This window comes from Xenopus laevis, chromosome 7L (assembly GCF_017654675.1).
Source record: "Xenopus laevis strain J_2021 chromosome 7L, Xenopus_laevis_v10.1, whole genome shotgun sequence".
In the NCBI taxonomy this organism is placed as follows: Eukaryota; Metazoa; Chordata; class Amphibia; order Anura; family Pipidae; genus Xenopus; species Xenopus laevis.
Genome location: NC_054383.1, coordinates 85,751,849 through 85,776,710, shown reverse-complemented (window position 1 = coordinate 85,776,710; position 24,862 = coordinate 85,751,849). Strand labels below are relative to the sequence as shown.

Genomic DNA, 24,862 nt, shown 5'->3' with positions numbered 1-24,862 from the left:
GTCCGTGTAGTTGTACCCAAAGACGAAGCCTGCAGAGTTCCCATCCAACAGTCGTGTCGGATGGAATATGTAGTTTACCAGATTTTTGAATCAGTCCCATTATATCTTGACCCATGCGACTACATCCGGATGCATTTTGTCGATCCAACACCAACCTACAAAACCTTCCATGGAGTTTAGTCCTAGGACAAAGTCCTCTTCAGATGGATCTGTCTTTGTAAAGCTAGTTTAAAAAAAAGGTTTGATTGTTGTATTTATAAAACTGTAGTATAGACATGTTGTACATCACAAGTATGCCTGCCAGCTGTCTTGTTCTTCCTTTAGGAGAAAGGCTGGGTTAGAATATTAGTTTATTGCTTAATGCATCATGGGAATGGCTACAAATCCATTTAGTACTTCCTATGCAGAAGTTGGTAAGTGGTGCCTAAAAATTGCTATCCCCTGTAACTTTGCCTTTCATTGACCTTTAAGGTGCCTCCCCCATAACTATTAAAACTTATGGGCACCCATAATTACATTTTTACCACTCCCATTACTGTTGGTGGGGGGGGGGTCATGGTTGCAATCTCAAGTTATTTAATGCAAAGGTCCTCATTCAATAAAGTGTTAAAACTTAGTGCAATGTGCTTAGAGTTACCCAAATCAATTATCATTTACTGCTTTAACAGATTTGAGTAGCTTCAGTCCTAAATGGAGCCTGGAGTTGTTCTGGCAACTATCAATCTCAGAATTCAAATCTACAGCACTGTCTGTCTCTTTTTCTCCATGTAGGAACGATTTCCTTTCTAATCAAGATGGACTGCTTTTAATAAAAGGCTTTCTACAGTCTAGCTCCAACAGCACACATACATATCAAAGTAAAATGTCATTTTTACACTATTAAAATGTTTAAAATGAATAATCTTTACCAGCAGATGAAAGCAGCTACTGTGATCTGTCACTCAGCTCTGGTATTCCCATGTTCCAAAAAATTATCTTTAAGACAGCTACAATGAATTATAAGGGCTATGGCAAATAAGAATTCTCTTTTAAAGGGGAGGTTCCCCTTTAAATTAACTTTCAGTACGTTATAGTTCTAAGCAAATTTTCAATTCGTCTATTTTTATGTTATATTTTTTTCATTATTTGCCTTCTTCTTCTTCACTGACGCCTTGCCGCTTTCAGATGGGGGGGGGGGTCACTGACTCCTATTCATATCATAGTCTCTTACACAGTCTCTTATTCAAATCAATGCATGGTTGCTAGGGCAATTGGGACCCTAGGAACTAGATTGCTGAAATTACAAACTGCAGGGCTACAGAATAAAAAGCTAAATAACTCAAACACAAGTAATAAAAAATGAAGATCCAATGAGCAAATCAGGCGGCACTCCGAATAAATTTGAAGAAGTTTATTGCAGCATTAGGGTAACACCATCGCCTTACGCGTTTCGGGTAACACTCCCTTAATCATAGGCAGGGGGTATTTCCCGAAGCACGTAAGGCGATGCTGTTACCCTAATAAACTTCTTCAAATTGATCCGGAGTACCGCCTAATTTGTACATTGGAAATATATTACAGTTGGACGCTTGAGGCTGAGCACACAGAGTTTGTGGAGCTGATTGGAGGAACATGGTGTGGTGGGGCGGGTCTAGATTGGTCATATTCTAATAAAAAATAAAAACCAATTGCAAATGGTCTCAGAATATCACTCTCTACATCATACTAAAAGTTAATTTATAGGTGAATAACCCTTTTAAAAACACAAGTGCAAATGCAATGTGCTAGCTTGGTTGCAAAATTGAGAATGTATTGATGCTATTCAGAGAGGTACGTGTGCCCATCCATACATGCTAATTTAGAAACCACAAATATGTGGCCTTTATGGTGCATCATGTGACGAGGGGATGCCGATTAGCATGTGCACAATATTACTCTGAAATTCCGGTAAAAATTGGCAAAAATGGCTTGGGTAAAAACGGTGTAAATTTGTATGAGAAATGTGCAGCTTGCACAGTGTTTGCAAATGATCCTTTTTTTCTCGTCATAAAACAACACAATAATACAATACAACAAATGTGTTTTGTGTTCAGCAGAAGGTGTATAAAATCTTATTTTATCAAAATTTGCTGGCTATATGAAAACAAAATCTTCAAATAAAAGAACCCCCTATAATTTAGGGCAATCTGGAAAGCTGGTGGCAAAACAGCCCACTTTACAATTTTCTAAAAATATTACAGAAACCAGGTATCTAGAAACCCATTATCCAGAAAGCCCCACATCTGGGCAAGGCTCCCTGTGCAAAGAAGCATAGAAGGCACGAGATTGCAGCATTTATGTATAAGAATATATTTTACAGGATATTTATGTCTCTTGTGTATTACATGCAGGGTGCTACAGTATCCATACCTTATTTAAATAATTTGCCTTCTCCTTTAGATATTGTTTCTGCTGAGCTTCAAAAAGAAAATACTCCATTTCTAGAAAAAGAATAATAAAATATTCAGTTAGGTAATTTCAAAAGTAAGACTAAGGTCATTGTTACACTTGAGGTTTTCTCCTCTGACTTAGATACGCATGATAAAGTACATGATAAATTTCGATATTCAAATTTTCGATTTTTTTTCAAATTCGAATTTGGACTATTCCCTAGAACACAAAAAATAGCTCAAAATTCGAAATTTTTTCATTTAGTAAATTCACCTAGATCTTTGATAAATCTGCCCCTATATATTGTAAAGTTGTTACAATTACATTCTCTTTCATTCTTTACATATATATCACTATATCACGTATGTGTATGTGCTACTGTATACAGCGATCGAAAATCGACCTATTCGACCCAAAAAAACTTCGACTTAATTTCGGTTGGTCTTTTTGAATTTCGAAGTTTTTTCAATTCGAAATTCGACCCTTGATAAAAATGCCCCTAAATAAACCCAATAGACTGCTTCCAATAAGGATTCATTTTATTATAGTTTGGATCAAGTTCAAGGTACTGTTTTATTATTACAGAGAAAAAGGAAATCATTTTTAAAGATTTGGAAAAAGTTCAATCTATGGGAAGGGGCTTTTCCGTTATTCTGACCTTTCTGGATAACGGGTTTCCAGATAATGGTAACAAATTGCATAGAACTGCTCTATAAATAGCAGCCCGTACATCTGTTCTGTGCAAACATTTCTATGTAATATATATTCACTGCTCCAGCATGCTCAAACAATGGGTCTGCCATCTGATTAGAGTGCTACATAATTATACATGCAAAAGAGTATATGGGGTCATTGGACATGTTGGGAGCAAAGAACTAGAAAATTCATGAAACAAAGTGACTTACTTGGATTTTCCACAGATTGCTGGTGTGTAATATTCTTATCTATTGATGTAAATAATAATGTCAAATGAGAGCAATAAACACAAATGTACAATCGTTTATTATTAATAATGATAATCGTAATATGTACACTTAAAATTCCAGCTAATTCCATTACCTATAAATCACAGCTATAATTTTTGTCTGAATACTGAAATAAACCAGAATCCTAATTTCTATTTGAAATAAACTCACATTAATAGCTGAATTTCGTCTTATGTGAGAAAAAGATACTACATTTCATTATGCTGAAGGCTTGGGCAAATAAGAAAATTGCAATACTATCCTGTGTTTGGTGTGTTTTCTGAAGAAAATGCTTCATTTAAATCATCCTTCACAGCCCTGCATTCCTCTGCTCCTCTTTATATATCTGTCCTATCTCTCCATGCACTCGTTTGTCTTCGTTTGTATCTATGACATCTAAATAAAGTATTTCTTACAGGTAACACAATAAAAATAAGATTCTGAATGAGCTGTGCTGTTATCCTGTTCCTTAACCTTGGGTCCAAGATGTTGCTGGACTATAAGACTTCTCATCCTTAAAGGGTTACTGTCATGGGAAAACATTTTTTTCCAAAATGAATCAGTTAATAGTTAATCAGTTAATTCTGCACTGAAATCCATTTCTCAAGGGAGCAAACAGATTTTTTTATATTCAATTTTGAAATCCGACATATTGTCAATTTCCCAGCTGCCCCAAGTCATGTGACTTGTGATCTGATAAACTTCAATAGCTCTTTGCTGCTGTACTGCAAGTTGGAGTGATATTACCCCCCTCCCTTTTTCCCCCCCAGCAGCCAAACAAAAGAACAATGGGAAGGTAACCAGATAACAGCTCCCCAACACAAGATAACAGCTGCCTGGTAGATCTAAGAACAACACTCAATAGTAAAAACCCATGTCCCACTGAGACACATTCAGTTACATTGAGAAGGAAAAACAGCAGCCTGCCAGAAAGCATTTCTCTGGCACACATCACATGACCAGGGGCAGCTGGGAAATTGACAAAATGCCTAGCCCCATGTCAGATTTCAAAATTGAATATAAAAAAATCTGTTTGCTCTTTTGAGAAATGGATTTCAGTGCAGAATTCTGCTGGGGTAGCACTATTAACTGATGCGTTTTGAAAAAAAATGTTTTCCAATGACAGGATCCTTTTAAGTCTATAATGGAAATTTTGAGCACACTGTGAATTAGGGTTGCCATCTTGGCTGGGAAAAAATGTCTGTCTTCCTATATTGTTTCTTCCCTGTTATCTGGAATGCTCGGTTTTCCGGATAACAGATCTTTCCATAATTTGGACCTTCATACTAGAAAATCATGGAAATATTAAATAAACCCAACTGGTTTTTGCTTCCAATAAAAATTAATGATATCTCGATTTGGATCAAGTACAAGGTACTGTTTTATTATTACAGAGAAAAATAAAAATAAAATTTGGATTATTTTGATAAAATGGAGTCTACGCGAGACAACATTTCTGTAATCCAGAGCTTCCTGGATAACAGGTTTCCGGATCCCATATCTGTACCTCTAAAAAATAAAAATTTTCATGTCCAACAGGATCAGCACAGCTCCCATTGACTTCTAAAGGACCTTGACAACTTTTAACTGGCAAAGTTTTGTATTAGAGGTTTTCATGGTTTCACTTTTTACACTTAAAGGACAAGGAAAGGCTATGAACAAGTTTACTTCTGTTAAAAGGCCTACCTGTCGTGATGGCATCTGTCCTTGCCATTCTCTGTAATAAGCTCTGTGTACACAAAACCGCTAACTGCATTAACTCGTGATTTCAGCAAGACCAAGACTCGTGCTCATGTGCAGATCTGTAAAGTAACAGGCAGCACATGCGCATTTCAAATCTTAGGAGACTTGCCTTCTAGTTCTTTTCAACCGCACACCAATTGGAGCAGCTCACTGCGGTAACCATGGTGACGCATGAAGCTAAAGGACAAAAAACACTGATCATCAGATCCTTATTACCTGCCTGGAGGTGATCTGTGTTTATTTAACTGTAGCTCCTCCCTCCTTTTGTGATCTATCTGCGTGCTGCCAGCACTGCCTATATCAGTGCTGTCCAACTTCTTTGGTACCGAGGGCCGGAACTTTTCCAATCTACATGGTGGAGGGCCAATAACGGAAGGCAGTGTTAGCCACTCCCTGTTTTTAGACCACACCCACTTTAAACCACACCTATGTTACCGCAAGAACATGTCCACATTAATAGCACACCAAAAATCCAGATAGTTGGTGCTCACTGCAGGGATCAGGGCCGGAACTAGGGGTAGGCAGAGTAGGCGGCTCTCTAGGGCACCATCATTGAGGGGCGCACTTTTCTCAAACGTTTATTTATTAATTTGTTTCAGTAATCATGGTCACCCAGTTGGGTGGAATCCATCTCCTTCCCCTTCTCCCTCTTGCCGGCAAGTAATAGCTCCTTCTGTGCAGTGCACCGCGATGTGCGTACATGCGTCAATGATGTCACTGATGTGATGACAGAGAGAGGCAGAGAGCTGGTGGCCTGATTGGTGTGGCTCTCGCTGCTCTCAGCCTTGCACAGTTGCACTGAATTGAAGACATTCTTTCTATTACTGTAAAGTGTGAAGCTTCCTGCTGGCACAGCCAGGTACAGATTTGGGGGCCATATGTTTGCTGTTGCTGCTGGGCTGGGCACTGGCACAGGTACATAAATACTTGGGGGCAATATGATGTGATCAGATTTATTTTTGGCTGCTGCTGACACAGGTAAAGATTGGGGGCACTGAGTAAAGCTCTTGCCTGGGGGGCTGAACTACCTTGTGCCTGTCCTGGCAAGGATGTCACTCATATGTGAAAAAAGCTAAGTCATATTAATACATAACCATAAATCCATATGCCTTCTCCTCCCCTGTGTATAGTACAGTACCCCAGCATATGATTAAACACCTTAGGGGCCACTGACAATAATTTTCAAATGCTAACAAACCCCCAGAACAAATATCAAAGTATGACACACACAGGGAGGGAAGGCAGAACAGAGCAGGAGACAAGGAAAGCTATCAGTCTAATATATACTACATACAGTGACACAGTTCTGGTGCCCCATGGGTCTCAGGTGTGAACAGTACAGGCTTTAGGATGTGAACAATAGAGGTGTCACAAGTGTGAACAATACAGGGGGATCACAGGTATGAACAATACAGGGGATTAGTCTGAATTTGAGGTTTAGACAATGCAGGGCCAGTTAATCTCTGTAGTGATGCCTTTTAAAGTTTACATATGGTAAACAGACACAGGGCAGACTTTGATGTGGAGGGCCACATGAGGGGGGGTCGCGGGCCACCAGTTAGACAGCCCTGGCCTATATTATCCTATATATTTCAGCCATCAGGTACATGCAGGGGCCCCCTATTAGACAAAGATAAATGCATTAAAAGCCTTTCCTTGTCCTTTAATAAATCTCAAATTATTAAAGGGTTTAAAGAAAATGGGAAAACCACAATTTTTTAGAGATTCGCGGAAAGAAAATCGAATGCCTATAGTTGACTACACAATAATAAATATTCTGAAACTGAATGCAAAAGTAATTCTACATACAAGCTCAATGTGCAAAAGCATATTTATATTGATTTTCATTCAAGTTTTCCTGATCAGGCTGTTTTAGCTATCATTTTTGTTACCCAGAGCCTTTTAAAGAATTAATGATTTAGTCATGCCAAAAATGCACAGCACTGGCAACATTCTGCACACAGCAGCATTCTGTTAGTTATGCTGATGTATGTATAGTAAGCAGAGCATAGATGGAGATGATGATTCTCGATCCTACAGCACGCCATGGATATAGCATTGGGGCAGATTTCTTTAAGTTCCATCTGGATATATTGCAGGATTTGCACTCTCAAACTTTGTAAAACAAGCTAACTGGTCTGCAAAATTTGCAGAGCAGTTAGCTTATTTTACAAAGTTTAAGTTGACTTGTCCTTTAAGGACCAAATTACAGAAATTCAGAGGTCCCAAGCATTCCAGATAATTGATCAAATAAAAATATGATAGCCACCCCAATAAGTAGTAAAGGGAAATGGAAATATGTGCAATTAAAGCATCCTATCAAGGAAGTGTCCAATGCATTAGTCGTGGACTAAATTACAAGCTATGTATCTCCTTCAGCAATGGCAGAAACAATCAGTGATCAAAGCGACCCTGTCCATCTGTCATCCCTCCTAATGCGTTCCGTCATCCCTCCTAATGCGTTCCGTTTTTCTGCGTTCAGCCGCAGGGGAGCGCAGGAATAGACGCATGACATTTTTTCCAATGGGGCTGTACTCACACAGGCGCGTGTAGGCGCCGAACGCAGGAAAAATGCAGCATGTTGCGTCTCAACCTGCGTTTGGCGCCTACACGCGCCTGTGTGAGTACAGCCCCATTGGAAAAAATGTAATGCGTCTATTCCTGCGCTCCCCTGCAGCTGAACGCAGAAAAACAGAACGCAGGGGAGCGCAGGTAAAAACGCTCGTGAGTAAGAGCCCTAATAGTAAGTTAATTGGCTGGTGCACATGTAGAAGTGGCAGGTGGACCTCTATATTCTCAGTGCGCTTTCTTTCAGTGGCCTAAATAGATGTTATTGGGCCAAACAGCAAATTAAATTTAGGGCCCCAAAATATTGTTAAGTTTGCTTATTCTACCAAGATATATTTAAATTGCTCATTATTAGGGTCTCATTGGCCCCCTGCAATCAGCAAGGTCTGCTTCTTCTGTAGTTACAGCCCTGGTTTCTTTCTTGAGCATCCACCTGTCACTGGTCCATGTGCGATAGCCAAGGTGATTGTAGAAGCAAGCCCCTCCCAGGTGCCTCTTCTGCCTACGCTTAGTTCCAGCCCTGATGTTGAGTACTTTATAGTCCCATAACTCCAAAAGTGCACTCCACTTATTTCTCTTCCTCCCATCCATTCTCCTCCTCTTTCTCCATCCCTTGTGTAGCTTTCAGTTGCCTTCCTCCCATTCCTTCCAGCTCCCTCCAATAGAGATGTCGCGAACTGTTCGCCGGCGAACTTGTTCGCGCGAACATCGGGTGTTCGCGCTCGCCGGAAGTTCGCGAACGTCGCGCGACGTTCGCCATTTTGGGTTCGCCATTGTTGGCGCTTTTTTTTGCCCTCTCACCCCAGACCAGCAGGTACATGGCAGCCAATCAGGAAGCTCTCCCCTGGACCACTCCCCTTCCCTATAAAAACCGAAGCCCTGCAGCGTTTTTTCACTCTGCCTGTGTGTGCTGAAGAGATAGTGTAGGGAGAGAGCTGCTGCCTGTTAGTGATTTCAGGGACAGTTGAAAGTTTGCTGGCTAGTAATCGTTTTGATACTGCTCTGTTATTGGAGGGACAGAAGTCTGCAGGGGTTTGAGGGACATTTAAGCTTAGGTAGCTTTGCTGGCTAGTAATCTACCTTCTACTGCAGTGCTCTGTATGTAGCTGCAGTGGGCAGCTGTCCTGCTTCTGATCTCATCTGCTGACTGCTGCAATAACAGTAGTCCTTGTAAGGACTGCTTTTATTTATTTTTTTGTTGTTTTACTACTACTACTACTACTACTACTACTACTACTACTATAAGAGCCCAGTGCTATTAGTCTAGCAGTGTTGGGGAGTGGGACTGGTGTGCTAATCTGCTGCTCCTAGTAGTTCAGCAGCACCAACTTTAATTTTTTTTTTTTAATATTCATTTTTTTTTTATTTTACTTTTTTTTATTTTACTACCGCTGTAGTAGTGTATAAGTTGACCTTTTAGGCATTATTTGCCCTGTAGGCATTATTTGCACACTGTTTTCTTCAACCCGCCATCGAGCTGTGTGACCTTGTTCACATTCTGTCTAAATATCCATAATATTACCGTCTCCAGAAAAAACACCGGAGTCACTTTTTTCAAGCAGCCATAATATATTTTACGTAATCCGTATCCACCGCTGTAGTAGTGTATACGTTGGCCTTGTAGGCATTATTTGCACACTGTTTTCTTCAACCCGCCATCGAGCTGTGTGACCTTGTTCCCATTCTGTCTAAATATCCATAATATTACCGTCTCCAGAAAAAACACCGGAGTCACTTTTTTCAAGCAGCATTCATATATTTTACGTAATCCGTATCCACCGCTGTAGTAGTGTATACGTTGGCCTTGTAGGCATTATTTGCACACTGTTTTCTTCAACCCGCCATCGAGCTGTGTGACCTTGTTCACATTCTGTCTAAATATCCATAATATTACCGTCTCCAGAAAAAACACCGGAGTCACTTTTTTCAAGCAGCATTCATATATTTTACGTAATCCGTATCCACCGCTGTAGTAGTGTATACGTTGGCCTTGTAGGCATTATTTGCACACTGTTTTCTTCAACCCGCCATCGAGCTGTGTGACCTTGTTCCCATTCTGTCTAAATATCCATAATATTACCGTCTCCAGAAAAAACACCGGAGTCACTTTTTTCAAGCAGCATTCATATATTTTACGTAATCCGTATCCACCGCTGTAGTAGTGAATACGTTGGCCTTGTAGGCATTATTTGCACACTGTTTTCTTCAACCCGCCATCGAGCTGTGTGAGCTTGTTCACATTTTGTCTAAATATTGATAATATTATCGTCTCTAGAAAAACCACTTGAGTTACTTTTTTTCAAGCAGCATTCATATATTTTACGTAATCCGTATCCACCGCTGTAGTAGTGTATACGTTGACCTTGTAGGCATTGTTTGCCCAGTTTTTTTGGCCGCAGCCACTGAAGCACAGAGGCCAGAAAAAATATGCCATATAAATGCTGAAAATAGTCATTTTTTGCCATACGTTGACTCAACGTATATGGCAAAAAATGACTATTTTCAGCATTTATATGGCATATTTTTTCTGGCAACTGTGCTTCAGTGGCTGCGACCAAAAAAATGCATATTTTCTGCATTTATATGGCATAATTTTTCTGGCCTCTGTGCTTCAGTGGCTGCAACCAAAAAAATTTATATTTTCAGCATTTATATGGCATAATTTTTCTGTCAACTGTGCTTCAGTGGCTGCGACCAAAAAAATGCATGTTTTCTGCATTTATATGGCATAATTTTTCTGGCCTCTGTGCTTCAGTGGCTGCAACCAAAAAAGTTTATATTTTCAGCATTTATATGGCATAATTTTTCTGTCAACTGTGCTTCAGTGGCTGCGACCAAAAAAATGCATATTTTCTGCATTTATATGGCGTAATTTTTCTGGCCTCTGTGCTTCAGTGGCTGCAACCAAAAAAAATTTTTATTTTCAGCATTTATATGGCATAATTTTTCTGGCAACTGTGCTTCAGTGGCTGCGTCCAAAAAAACTGGGCAAACAATGTCTACAAGGTCAACGTATGGCGAAAAATGACTATTTTCAGCATTTATATGGCATATTTTTTCTGGCAACTGTGCTTCAGTGGCTGCGTCCAAAAAAACTGGGCAAACAATGCCTACAAGGTCAACGTATGGCAGTTGTTTAAAGAGAACAGTAGATTACTAGCCAGCAAAGCTACCTAAGCTAAAATGTCCCTCAAATCCCTGCAGACTTCTGTCCCTCCAATACAGAGCAGTATCAAGCAGATTACTAGCCAGCAAACTTACTATCATCTGTCCCTGAAATCACTAACAGCTCTCCCCCTACACTATCTCTTCCAAGCACACACAGGCAGATTTTTCAGATACATTTTTGCCCTTGATCCCCCTCTGGCATGCCACTGTCCAGGTCGTTGCACCCTTTAAACAACTTTAAAATCATTTTTCTGGCCAGAAATGTCTTTTCTAGATGTTAAAGTTCGCCTTCCCATTGAAGTCTATGGGGTTCGCGAACCGTTCGCGAACCGCTCGCGTTTTTGCGCAAGTTCGCGAATATGTTCGCGAACTTTTTTTCCGACGTTCGCTACATCCCTACCCTCCAATGTATATGTACATTGTCCAATTCAGCTGCTGTCCACCTGTCCATTGACATCTGCTTCTCTCCCTTCCTACTAGCGATGTGCAAGTCAGGAAAAACTCTCACTAAAAGCAAGCAGCCACTTATGTTGCTCTTCCCAATGAAAATAATGTAAAGTTCAAAAATACCACTACATTGACTTGGGTTCAAAACCAGTATTTTTACCCCCAGTTCTGAATTTTTATATTGGTGAACAGTCTTCACCACTGCTATGATCCTATGTATCTATGTATATGTAAAGTTCATGTAAAAAAGTGGGTTAGCCACCAATATATACCGTATACATATTTGTATTTATTAGTTTTATACTGAGAGACTTATTGCGATAGTTTAGCAGCAGGACTGGCAAACTGGAACAGAGCTGCCAATCAATGAAGAGATTGATCTAAAGCATAAGTGACATAAAAACATTGCTGCCGAAGTTTTGCGTCCTTTCACCAGGGGAATTTTCGCTCAGACGAAGGATCTTAACTCCACAAAACTCAAAAGTGCAAATTTTCCATTATGTAACCCCTTTCGCCAGAGTTTCCTTTGGCGAATTGATAAGATGAAGCTACATCCTCCTCAATCTTATGTCAGTTACATCATATCCAGTATGCCGAAAAGTAAGATATGTATAAAAAAAAATCTCAGCGTTTTTTCATATTTTAAAGTGGGATTGTGTTTAAAACTAGTCACTGTTACATTTTTTTGTTTTAATATTTTTTTTTAACCATTTAAGGGACATGCCACATTTGTTTTAGGGTGGGCTCATGTCTGGACATTACAGGATCTCTTTTGCCTTTATTTTGCTTCCTTGGACATTTTTAATAATAAGTGGCCACTTGAAACATTTGCACCATCCTCTCTAATAAAGACATATATATGACCTATATGTACTCGCCCTATTCAAATTGACCTAAGCGTATGTGTACTAATGAAGTTATGCTAGGCAGAAATGAACATTAGTGAAAGTTCGCTATGAATTTACACTAGCGAAACTTCGTCACCATTCGACTGTAGAGACGTAACGTCACATTTTGATGAATTCGCTTATGCGCTGCGAACTAACGTCTGATGAAGTGCTACGAAGTGTGGCAAAGCCTTCCAAGGCGAAAATTTGCCCTTTAGTGAATTTCCCCCTCAGTCTCTCTCTCACACACAGACACACACAGGAAAACAAGCAGAATAACCCCTTTCTACCTAACACTGAACCAGACATGTACAACTTCTCTTCTCACACACACACACAGCATCATGTGACCTGTCTGTGAGTCAGTCCCAGAAAAAAAGATCCAAGTGTCAGACTGCAGCAGCAGAGAGACACCCAGTGTTACCAGAAGAGAAACACAGAATGTCATGAGACCTTAAACACCATTATGAGCACTTGTTCTTGCCCTGCTTGAAGGAAAAGTACCCCACCCCCACACTGCCTCCCCTTTGGATGCCACTCAGCCACTCAGCCGTGCACATATGTTCCTATACAAATGTCAATTCAATGCTCACTCTGCTTGGTGCTTCCTGCCGCCCTCAGTCGCTGCTCTATGTCCCCCGACACCAGACGAGACTCCAGTGGAGGCTGCAGAGTCACTGAGTTCCAGAATATCTTACAGAGACTCACATCCCGCTCACAGGAGCCTGAGAACACTGTATAAGCACAATCACCTGCCCAGGAATCCTCCATTGCCGGCAAGTTCACTTGTTTACACAGGATACAGTGGTTGCCCTGGAAACAGCTGGGGAAGTGGAGAGACAGAATGGGAGAGGTTGCTGCTGCACTTGGGTTTCCAGAGGAGGGGGGATCTCTCCTGATAGCACTGCAGGGCTGAACATGGCTCTGGTTCAGTGTTGGGCAGATGGGCTTTGTTTGTTTGTGTGTGTGTCTGTGAGACTGCTTGTATGTGTGTGTCTATGTGAATGTGCAATATTGTGCAGTAAGTGGGAGCATGGCTACAGTGGCTGTGGCTCTCCACCCAGCAGTATCAACTTCCGAAACTGGTGAGGGGCAGTTTCTGAGGAAACCATTGGGCCCTTAGCCCCCCCGGTTCTGACACCCGTGCAGTAGCATAACTTTGGGTTTAGGGTCCTAATTAGGGTTGCCACCTGGCCGGTATTTTTGTTTCCAGAAATGGTGCAACCCTAGTCCAAATTGGCATGTGTAAATTTGTGCCACCTCCCTCCCCCGTGGTTGTGGGCTCTGCCTACTAAATCACTATCTGAGCTATATATAGTGAATAAAGTACCCCCTCTTGTAAAATATAAGGATATTATAAGTTACCGAGGAGTTTCATGACCATATAAAAACACGAGGCCGAAGGCCGAGTGTTTTTATACAGGTCATGGAACTCCGAGGTAACTTCTAATATCCTCATATTTTACAACTGGGGGTACTTTATTTATTATAATACACAAATTTTAGTATGTCATGTGACAGAAATGACATCACTACTCACCGTTTATAACTGATGACATCACTACTCACCGTTTATAAGGATATAATTTACAGGATATTCATGGCTTTTGTGTATTATATACATATAAAACACAAAAGCTATGAATATCTTGTAAATTATATCCTTATAAACAATGAGTTCTGATGTCATCAGTTATAAACGGTGAGTTCTGATGCCATTTCTGTCACATGACTCACTGAAATTTGTGTATTATAATAAAGTACCCCCAGTTGCAAAATATAAGGATATTAGAAGTTACCTCGGAGTTCCATGACCTGTATAAAAACACTCGGCCTTCGGCCTCGTGTTTTTATATGGTCATGAAACTCCTCGGTAACTTATAGTATCCTTATATTTTACAAGAGGGGGTACTTTATTCACTATATATTATACCTCATATAGGCAAGGCTATAATCTTACCTCTAAAAATGGAGGGTCCAGGTGCACATGCAACCAAATAAATAACCAAATAAATAACCAATTCATAAATGTACTGTCTGTAAATTACTTCCCATAATGTATCATCTTTTGGTTCAGTCTCTCCATTGATCAGTCAGACTATCAGTTCTGTTATCTCCAAATAATAAATAAATCTCCAAATATAAACATTTTTTAAGCATGAAATAAATATATATATAAATATATATATATATATATTTGATTCAACTCCCCCCTGCTAAATAGAGTTTTTGAGTATTGTAGTTCAGCAGTAGTCTGGGGGTATGGGGGAGGGGGTATTATTTAGAGGCACAATGCATTGGCTGATTTGGGAGCCCTTTGGCTGTAATGTGTACTTTGGTAAAACTGGTACAGTTGGGCTGCATGCAGTATAATGCTATTTATTCTTTCTGTGGATCTGGTAGTCCTACCTGCATCTACCTGGTTTTCTAGAAGTTGCAGCTCAGCAAGAATATAGCAGCTCGGCCCAATACAGACCTATTCGATCAGAAACTGACCTATTCGACCAAAAAAATACTTTGGTTGGTCTTTTTAAATTTGAATTTCGAAGTTTTTCCAAATTGAAATTTCACCCTTGATAAGTATGCCCCTTAAAGTTATCACCACCACCAGAGCTTTCCTCTCACTGCCCTAGCAGCTACTGGATATTCATTTTTTTGCTGCAGGAACATAACTTATTGAGATGTATGCCAAAAACGGTGAAGGAAGCCTCAGGAAGCAGGCCTTTGCTGCAATTAAACATGGAGTGGCACATTATAATACATTTAATTGCAGCAAAGACCTGCTTCCTGAGGCTTCCTTCACTGTTTTTTGGCTTTTAACTTTAAGGAATTTTGTGTGACCACAGGAACACGTGGTGGAGCCAGCCCAAGATTTTTTCCAGCCAAAACTGGAACACTGGATATCCCTGTTTTATTGAGATATATGTAGGTATAGTTTTCCCAGGAAACACTACCAGCTTTTGAGACCCCAGGTTCACTGTTCCATTCTATAATTTTTTTCCTCCACCACAAAACCTGTAGAATGTGTTCCCCTCTGCAGCTTTTCTCTCATTTATTCTGTTATATGCATGCAGCGCCAATACTCTGTGTACTAGTGCCAAAAGTACAGGGATTCAATTAGTTCCCTCATGTGGGTATTAAACCTGGGCCCCCCTGAATAACAGGACTGTCACATAGATGGAACCTTTTTCCCAAATGATATCACTTGTATGCATAGTACATATAGTTACAGTGTTATATAAACATGGTGCATCTTGGGTTATTTCCTATAAATCATCTGGAATTATTTTAGCACCTAGTTATTGTATACATACTATGTCTAGAAAAAAAGTAGCTTTTGGTTAATGACTTTGCACCCCTTGGAAAATTTCGTGCCAGCATCAGATTCAGAGCCATCTCTGGGCCCCCACACCCCCCCTGAGGCCCCCACCCCAGTTATAAGTTCTTCAATATGGAATACCTGATTCCACAACCCCCCACCTCCAGGTGTGTACCTTGTACTTCTCCCTTAACACTCAGGGGAGGATAGAGGGGATTAAGAATTAAAGGTGGTAGATATATTTGCTTCAGGGTTATTGGGGATATGTTCTATGCAGTGTGTACAAATACAAGGTTAGGTGTGCAGGGTGAGCCCATAAGAATAGGAGTTTAAGGATAAGTAGGACGTCACATATATATTGGTGGACGAGGGCACACTGTGACCTTCAATACATGGGGGTGGTGGAGGGTGGTGGTGAGCTTCAATTCAATTATTAAGTGCAAGGAACATCTAAAAACATTTGGGCGACCCCTTCATCAGGTGATATGTACACATTACTAAGTCCTCAAAATAAGTGATTCTATAGGTTCGTTGGTAAGTAGCAGGCAGGAAATTCACTGAACATGTCACAAATGATAGATGTTCTAATACAGTGACTAGCAATGGCCTTACTTCTCAGACTTCAAAATGTGAGTCTTTCCTATAATTTAAATGGGTGTAGCTGAGAAAAGTATATTTTCCTATGCAACAGAGCCATGCTTATGGGATTTTTCTGTAAAAATACTGTTTGAATTACACAGGAGTGTGTAGTGGTCTGCATGGAACAAATACTTTCATTTTTTAATAAAAGCCCAAAAAAGCAAGTTTTTTTCTTACATGGATTTGGCAAGTTTGATTTATTCAACTTGTTCTCTCCAGCTTGAATGTCATTGGCTTTGTGGTTTGTTAGTGTCTCTCCTACCCTAATAAACCAGGCAGGAATTTGGAATTCAGAATGGAAGATTAAAATGGGAGGGCCAATAAAGATAAGCAAATAAAATGTATAAAACCCCAATAAAAATGGAGCCTCAGAGTTTATCACTTTGTTGGTTGCAGGGGTCACATACTCTAACAACAAGATAACATTTTAAAACTACAGAAGGGAAATCATTCAAAATCCATAACATAAATATAACAAAGACAACTGAAAATTTGCAGATATATATAACATATTAATAATTTATGTAAAAGTGATTCTTTCGTCAAGGAAATTTATTTGCAAATAATTTGACATTTGCTATTATTTAAATTTCATCATTTCTGTCTGTAATCGTCAGTTCTACTGACTTATGTTATAATGTTGCTTTTAAAACCTTTTCACCTGGCTGTGTAGTTAGTGATTGATATAATTTCAAATCATCTATCTACACTGCCTGGTAACTAGGCCAATGTAAAAAATCACCATTTCACTGCTGCTTTGTTTTATATTGCACTTTCATTCTAACATCATTCGTAACCTTTGTACCTTTTTCAAAATTTTTTACATTTCTTTTAAACGAGTTGCTTATAAAGCATTCTTTTTCATTAGAAAAATTAACAAAAGGGGATCTCAGCCCAAAAACTATTTGATGCATAATGAGAGAATTTAACTTTCCAATATGCTTTGATTATATATTTTGAAAGGTTTTAAACATTTAGGGCTCTTACTGACGAGCAGTTGAAGCTGATAGACGCATTGAGCTTTTTTCAATGGGGCTGTACTCACACAGGTGCGTGTAGGCGCCGAACGCAGGAAAAATGCTGCGTCTCAACCTGCATTCGGCGCCTACACGTGCCTGTGTGGGTACAGCCCCATTGAAAAAAACTCAATGCGTCAATTCCTGCGCTCCCCTGCGGCTGAACGCTGAAAAACAGAACGCAGGGGAGCGCAGCTTCAACCGCTCGTCAGTAAGAGCCCTTACAAATGTAATTGCAATTGTAAGCCCCATTTGTTAATTGCTCCCTGGTTTTGATTCTTGAAACAATGTTAATTAGCTGGCTACTATATTGCTTCGGGAGTCAGATCCTGGAGTGCAGTGAATGTGAACAGCCGGACACATACTGCTTTATGTAGTAATTTATTTTACAAATAACATTGAAATCGCTGAACATGTCAATTGAAAAGTTGTTTAGAATTACATTGTCTTTCATTATGTGGAAAATATTTTTTGGGTGGCTATCCCAAATATATTTGGAACAGTCTCAAGAGAGTGTTAGTAATAAATATAGCTGACAAGATGCTTTGATTACTTCTTATTGCCATTATATGTAATGGCACTTACTGGCCTAAGCAATTGCCTTTTAAACCAATATGGAGCCCATACATCGTCAGGATCAAAATGCACAGGATAATGGGATGGGGCATTGCCCATAGCCAGTTGTGAGAAATTGTATAAAATGAGTACTAAACTGACAGATAACAAAGAACAATAACTTAAAGCTAAAGTTTAGCATGTACTGTATGTGAGTTATAGTTTAAGCTTGATGGATGCGTCTTTCATCAGTGGCAGTAACTATGTTGCTATTCAGACAATACAGCTAAATACTGTTCTGGTAACTTTCACATATACAGTTGTTAATGGTCCAAATCTTTTTTATATTGGATCAATATCTATTTTAGGCTTTACAGCCCCATAAATATTGTGCGTATGTTGGGATCGATTTACAAATATGCAGTGCAAACAACGGCCGTTATGTGAATCCATTATAAATCCTCAAAAGACATCCGGACTGTGGGTATCCATGCAGCACTTTCATGTTGAGTTTTGATGGCAGTTTAGCTAGTGATTGCACATTTGATTTAACACAATCAGCTAACTACACTGCCTGAAAACCTAACACAGTTCAGACAGACATGTATATAGCCCACCTAGAAAAGAGAAGATGATGTCATAAAGTCATAAAGTTAGTTTTGTAGCATATGAATAACAAAACTGTATATATATATAGTGAATAAAGTACCCCCTCTTGTAAAATATAAGGATATTATAAGTTACCGAGGAGTTTCATGACCATATAAAAACACGAGGCCGAAGGCCGAGTGTTTTTATACAGGTCATGGAACTCCGAGGTAACTTCTAATATCCTCATATTTTACAACTGGGGGTACTTTATTTATTATAATACACAAATTTCAGTGAGTCATGTGACAGAAATGACATCAGAACTCACCAATTATAACTGATGATATCAGAACTCACCGTTTATAAGGATATAATTTACAAGATATTCATGGCTTTTGTGTATTATATATATATATATATATATTCCTATGAATTTACTTGCAAGTAAAGCTTGTCGGCAGGCTGACACTTACCTTAAATAATATATCTTCACAGTGTAAATATTTAGTTGTTGGTTGATTCTTTAACAGTGGGAAGCACAGCAGGACTCAGCAAGAGGAGAGCTTCTCCTTTTGAACAGTTAGGACCAACCCGGTCCACTGGAAGTTTTTTTGTATACACTCTGTATCCATGGACATGTGTCGGTGATGTAAATGAAAACAGGTATCCCTCTATGTGTATGGACAACGCAAACCCACATGGCTGGTTCATTGCCAGTTACTGTAGTTGAGGAAGTGTTTCCATGGATAAAAGCAAGCCATTCTAAAAGTTCAACCAGTAGTAGTCAGGTGCAATTCTCTTTCATCTCTGGCACATTTTTCCATTTGTATAAAAACAACAAAAAGCAATAACTTCTTCTGCCTTTAATTAGCATTTGACCAATACAACTACTGTACATATAAATAACTATGATGTACCTTCTTATGGTAAGGATTTATCATGTACAAAAAATCACTGCCCCAAAAAGATTTCTCACCTAAAGTGGCTGTGCATAACTTATTTTTGTAATTAGTTTTATTATATTATTTTTATCAGTCCTACACAGAAGGCAGTGCCATACATTAGTGTATTGATGAAGAACCGACAGACAGACAGACAGACAGCTAAAGAGTGCTCTGCCTGCAAGGTCTTAAATTGAAGTTTATTCATTATAAGGATGATTGAAATCCAAAGTTTGGGGATTTTGTTTAAAAATGTATCCACTACAGAAGATGTATGCTTAACCCTAATTTGCAATATTGCATATTTAAGAAACATTCAAAACAACTGTATTGTTAAAGTAAAAAAGTTTCACCTTCAGTTGACCAGTGCTTCAAAATCACATGGCTTGGGTTAGAACCCCACCCAAATCCCTAGATGCAGTAATTATTACAATTATATAACTCAAATAAATTGTAGGGGAGTGTATATACAAATACATTACACTTGGGGCAAATTTAGCCCAGGATTTCTAATTTGGCCACCCCTAGGCCAGAAGGTCCTTGAATCTGGGCCCCTCTCAAGTGAGCGAGCCTCCCCCCCCTGCACTGAAAAAAATAAAAAAAATGTGAATGCCGCCCCTAAAATCTTGCCACCTTAGGCCTGGGCCTTTGTGGCCTTGCCAGAAATCCAGGCCTGGCACATTTTAAAATACTTTTTTTTACTTTATTTCTAAATGTTGTTGAAAACGTTTTAAAGGGGTAATGGGAACAGATAAAAAAAGGAAGGGTAGGGCCAATGGTGAGAGACAATGTAAAAACATTGGAAGGGTTTTTCCTGCTTTTATTTACCTACAGTAATACTTGATAAACTGGTATTGTTAAATAAGATTCTTATTCACATTATATTTTCTTTTTGTGCTGCTGGGCATACTAATATAGGAGAGGCCCAATTATATATATAATTTTTATTGAGGCATAACTGTGATTTAAGGTCTCTCTTGTCTTCAGGGTTCAAATGGCAAACTATTCACTTCCAACGGTTCAAGTTCTCTATGGTAACAGCACTTAATTTATTTCTGCAGAAAGTTGTAAGGGGTGAATGAGTAGTATGAAGCATTACAGCTTGCAGACCTTGTAGAGAATTTTACAGTAAACATTTTTATTTGCATCTGTTTTTCCCCCGCAAATTAATAAAAAGGCTCATATTAAGGGTAAATATGCATTAAAACATTGTAAAGGTTGCATCATTGCAATATATACCTGCAGGGTTTCTACATTTTGAACCTTTGTGTGTGTCATAGAAATAAGTCATTAGTGTTCTATCTACAGTTAACTGCCCTGGGCAGTATTTAATTATTTCTTAACCACAGCTTCAGGTCTGAGGTTAGCAACACGTGCCTGTTGTGTACACATTCCTTAGCTTACCCAAGCAAGCTAGCTAGGGAAGCCATACTTCTGTATCCTAGCGATGTATTGAAAGAAATGCTGTGTTTCCAGCAAGCTTGGAAATGTACAGATAAACAAATGCAAAGTCAATTATTTTTCATATAAGAAATTCACCATAGTAGGTTAGTAACGTTAGCAGAGTTGTTTATTTTTATTGGTCACCTTAGGAAAAGTATTGGTATTTTAAAGTTATACTGACAACAAGTAACTCTACAAAATATTAATGTACATTAAGGGGGTTATTTATCAAAGTCCAAATGCCAAAAACTCGAAAAATTTAATTTTACTGGAAAGAAAAAACTAACATTTTTTGGGATTTATTAAACCCTGATGCTGCAAAAAGTCAGAATCTTAAAATCCAGCCAGCCGAGGTTGTATATAAGTCAATGGGAGAGGTCGCTATCCTATTTGGAAGTTTCTGTGGTCTGAGCTTGGATTAGCCCGAAAATTACAACTTTTTTGGGCATTTAAGGCAAAAATCCGAAATCGAGCTTTTACCCAATCCGATTAAATCGTGCTTTTTAAATAATAAATAAGGTCCAATCGTGAATTCTATTTTGGGCTGACTTTTTTTATGGAAAAAATTATGGAAAATCTGTGAAAATGTAAAATCAGGGAAATGTGTTAAAGTAACTTTTTCTTCAAGTACTGAAAGGAAATAAGCACAGGAGTCCGTTTTACTTTGAGATACAATATTTACTGTGTTAATAACAAGGGTTAAGCTTTGCAGCCTTTATGGGGTCATGTGCAAGGCCTCTCTGTCAGTCACATACACAACCTAAAGCAATAAGTGATTAGTGGAGGACTGTATAAGGGGCAGACTAATTGGAATTGACTATTCACAGGCAGAACCATGGTAAATTATACATCTGGTTAGTATTTTAAACCTCTTTATTTCACAAATAACATTCCTAGAGGAAAACAAAGCAGTTTTTTGGGTACATCGGGGTAAAATTTCGCCAAATGTTAGGCACCCCCAATTGATTATATTGACTTACGGGCTGGTGCTCCTATCAGCAGAAAACTGCACTGGCTGGGGGTTATACCAGTGAGCACCATGGAGAGATCTTCCTGCTTCCTCTTTCTTAGTGTGGTTGCGCATGCGCAGTAGATTGAAAAGCCGAACTTTAACTAAAAAGTCGGCTATTTCGTGCTACTGCGCATGTGTTTGCCCAGGGAAATTTGAAGAAAGAAGAAGATCTCTCCAAAGTACTTGCTAGAAATACCCTGGGCCATTGCAGTTTTCTGCTGATAGGAGCACCGGCTCAGGGTTTCAGGTAAGTCAATACAATAACTTGGGGGTGCCTAACATTTGGCACCCCCAAGTGCAAACAGACTTTCCTTCACCTTTAAAATAGAGGTTTCACTGTAATTGTTACTTGAAGTTCCTAAAATTAGGACCTAAGACTGTTTTGCCAACCTGTCCCTTCTCAACCTTTCAGAGTTTCTAATGCTAATGGATTAATGCGGCACAAATATAGCAGCCCCATTATAGAGGAACTTGGGGCATTTGATAGGTAATGTAAAAGCATTGGGCAAATACTTTTATGGCAAGATTATAAATAGCATGCAAAGACAATGTTATGATAGATATAAAAAGATGTTTCATTTCTGGTGTCAGTATCACTTTGATAAGAAACCATATAAACTGTGTACTGCAGATCTCTTAACATTCATGTCACTTTTTTTAAAGGTTTTATTTCAATTGTTATACAGGTATGGGACCTGTTATCCAGAATGCTCGGGACCTTTGGGTCTTCATGCCTTAAGTCTACTAGAAATGTATTTAAACATTAAATAAACCCAATAGGCTGGTTCTGCTTTCAATAAGGATTAATTATATCTTAGTTGGGATCAAGTACAAGCTACTGTTTTATTATTACAGAGAAAAAGGAAATCATTTTTAAAAATTTGGATTATTTGGATAAAATGGAGTCTATGGGAGACAGCCATTCCGTAATTCGGAGCTTTCTGGATATCGGGTTTCCGGATAAGGGATCCTATACCTGTATCTTTAAAAAACAGAAACAGTCAGGTCTGAGATACATCGGTCATCCATGTATAAAAAACATATCTCAAATCTTTACAGGGTTTCCAGAAGTAACTGGAACAACCAACGAGTGGTCAATCATTTTTAAGGTTCATAATAAGACATAGTAAAAAGATAAAACGGAACAAGGGGGGGGGTCGAATACATATCACAGAGCACAAGTACTCTAGACAAGTACTCTATATCATGTTAGGCATTATCCTGGGTTGCAGATGCGGCAAAGTAATTTGTCCATGGGCTTCAGATTTTTTCAAATTTGTCTGGGCACCTTCGGCTCATATAGGTAAGCTTGTAAAGAGTAAGGGTCTCAAAATTTATTAGAGATTTCCAACATTTTAAGGTGGGGACTGTAGGTAGTTTCCAGGAAAAGATACACTTCGCATAACTATAGAGGAAGCAGACCTTGGATCTGCTTCCTCTAAGAATATCCTTCCTAAACAGATGCTCTCTTATCTTTTCCGACCCTTGAGGCCAGGGGAGGAAGTGTCAGGCCGGAGCTGTAGTACACCAGGCCCCCCTTTTTTTGCAGGGGGACACCGGGAGACTTTATTATACCACTGATACGATAATAGTTTTCCTAGCATAAAAATATATGAGTCACAGGAGAGTACCCTGGTGTTTGCCAGGGAATATATTCTCAATATGTACCAAAAAGCACATCTGTAGGGACTGTATGTTTGGCAAACCAAAGTAAGTTCTGTACTAAAATCTACCACTTTTCTCCAAAACTTATCTATCATAGAGCAGGTCTGTATAGTGTGTAAGAATGTCCCTGGGCTTGCCCTGCATTAAAATATAAATTGTCTGATTTAAGGCCCATAGAATACAGTCATGAATGTGTAAGGTATGTTCTGTGTATCATACAGGTATGGGATTCATTATCGAAAACCCGTTATCCAAAAACCTCCGAATTACAGAAAGGTTGTCTCCCATAGACTTCATTTTATCGAAATAATCCAAATTTTTAAAAATGTTTCCTTTTTCTCTGTAGTAATAAAACAGTAGCTTGTACTTGATCCAAACTAACATATAATTAATCCGTACTGGAAGCAAATCGAGCCTATTGGGTTAATTTAATGTTTACATGATTTTATAGTAGACTTAAAGGTATCTAGATCCAAATAACGGAGAGATCTGTTATCTGGAAAACCCCATAACCCGAACATTCTGAATAATAGGTCCAATACCTGTATCTGTATTAGTAATTACAGAAGGTACATACATAGAAGTGAGATAATCCCAGTTGTCAGAGTCAATCTGTGGTATATCAAGAGCCTATTTGATATAACAGTGTGCAAAAGGGTTGCCCCTTTATATATTGAGAATAGAATAGATTTGAAACACTAGTCTGTTTCTGTCTGCTGTTCCAGAGGTTTCTTTAAACAAAAAGTGGGAGATCTTGTTGGGGCGGGAAACTGAATAGAAGCTGTGTACCTGATCTAAAGGTGTCAATTGGTATTTTTAAGAAATAAGGAACACACCATGTACTTATGTCATGTGCTGTTGATATTCATATTGGTACAGCACCATTGCATATACTTACCACATACTCATATACCAGTTAATCCCTAAGTGGTTACAGGGACAGATAATTATTTAGGGAAGGATGTGTTCATTCAAGACATTTTATGACCCCCAACCTGCCCAAGGGATCCCCAGAATTCTATTTTTTTTTTAATCTGCTGCTCAAACTGTAGGAGTGGTGCATAATATTCTTACTACATGGAAAAAGTTGGAGCAATATATTGTATTGTGTAGTAATAAATAGTTTCTGCTGAGCAATAGTTCCTCCCATTGGCAGACATAGCTACCGTGTCTCCAACATCCCCTAATATGAGTTTTTATTATGTTAACACTTTTGAGAACTGTAAATATGAATTTGTGACAAAAAAGGGCCAAGGCTTTGAGGCTTTGCACACTGTTTTTACAGATCAGGATAGTTCAAATATATCTGTGTATTCACAAACTAGTCCACAGCAGTAAAGGTGGTCATAGACGCACAGATAATATCGTACAAAACAATTTTTCATACGCTATTCGGGGTTAGATAATCATTAACATTTGTTGTTAAACCCCTGAGTGCATTACGTTTACTGCTTTGCTTGATTTTTCTGACTTGCCTTTGTCTTATTTTATACC

General features: G+C 38.9%; 1 protein-coding gene across 4 annotated transcripts in view; it reads right to left on the bottom strand.

The window, feature by feature from the left end:
- LOC108696483 (cilia- and flagella-associated protein HOATZ-like) overlaps window positions 1–24,862 on the bottom strand; it is a 43,234-nt gene that overhangs the window by 14,143 nt on the left and 4,229 nt on the right. Inside the window, exons 1-3 of one of the 4 annotated variants that reach the window (XM_018225909.2) lie at window positions 12,940–13,450; window positions 3,315–3,353; window positions 2,389–2,459 (exon numbers count right to left, since the gene is read on the bottom strand). In XM_018225909.2, the coding sequence (XP_018081398.1) occupies window positions 2,389–2,459; window positions 3,315–3,353; window positions 12,940–12,958 (129 nt within the window). In that variant the 5' untranslated portion in view covers window positions 12,959–13,450. Of the gene's footprint in view, window positions 1–2,388; window positions 2,460–3,314; window positions 3,354–12,780; window positions 13,451–24,862 lie in introns of those variants that run through there. The other 3 variants (XM_041569286.1, XM_018225907.2, XM_041569287.1) reach the window with 3 other exon arrangements.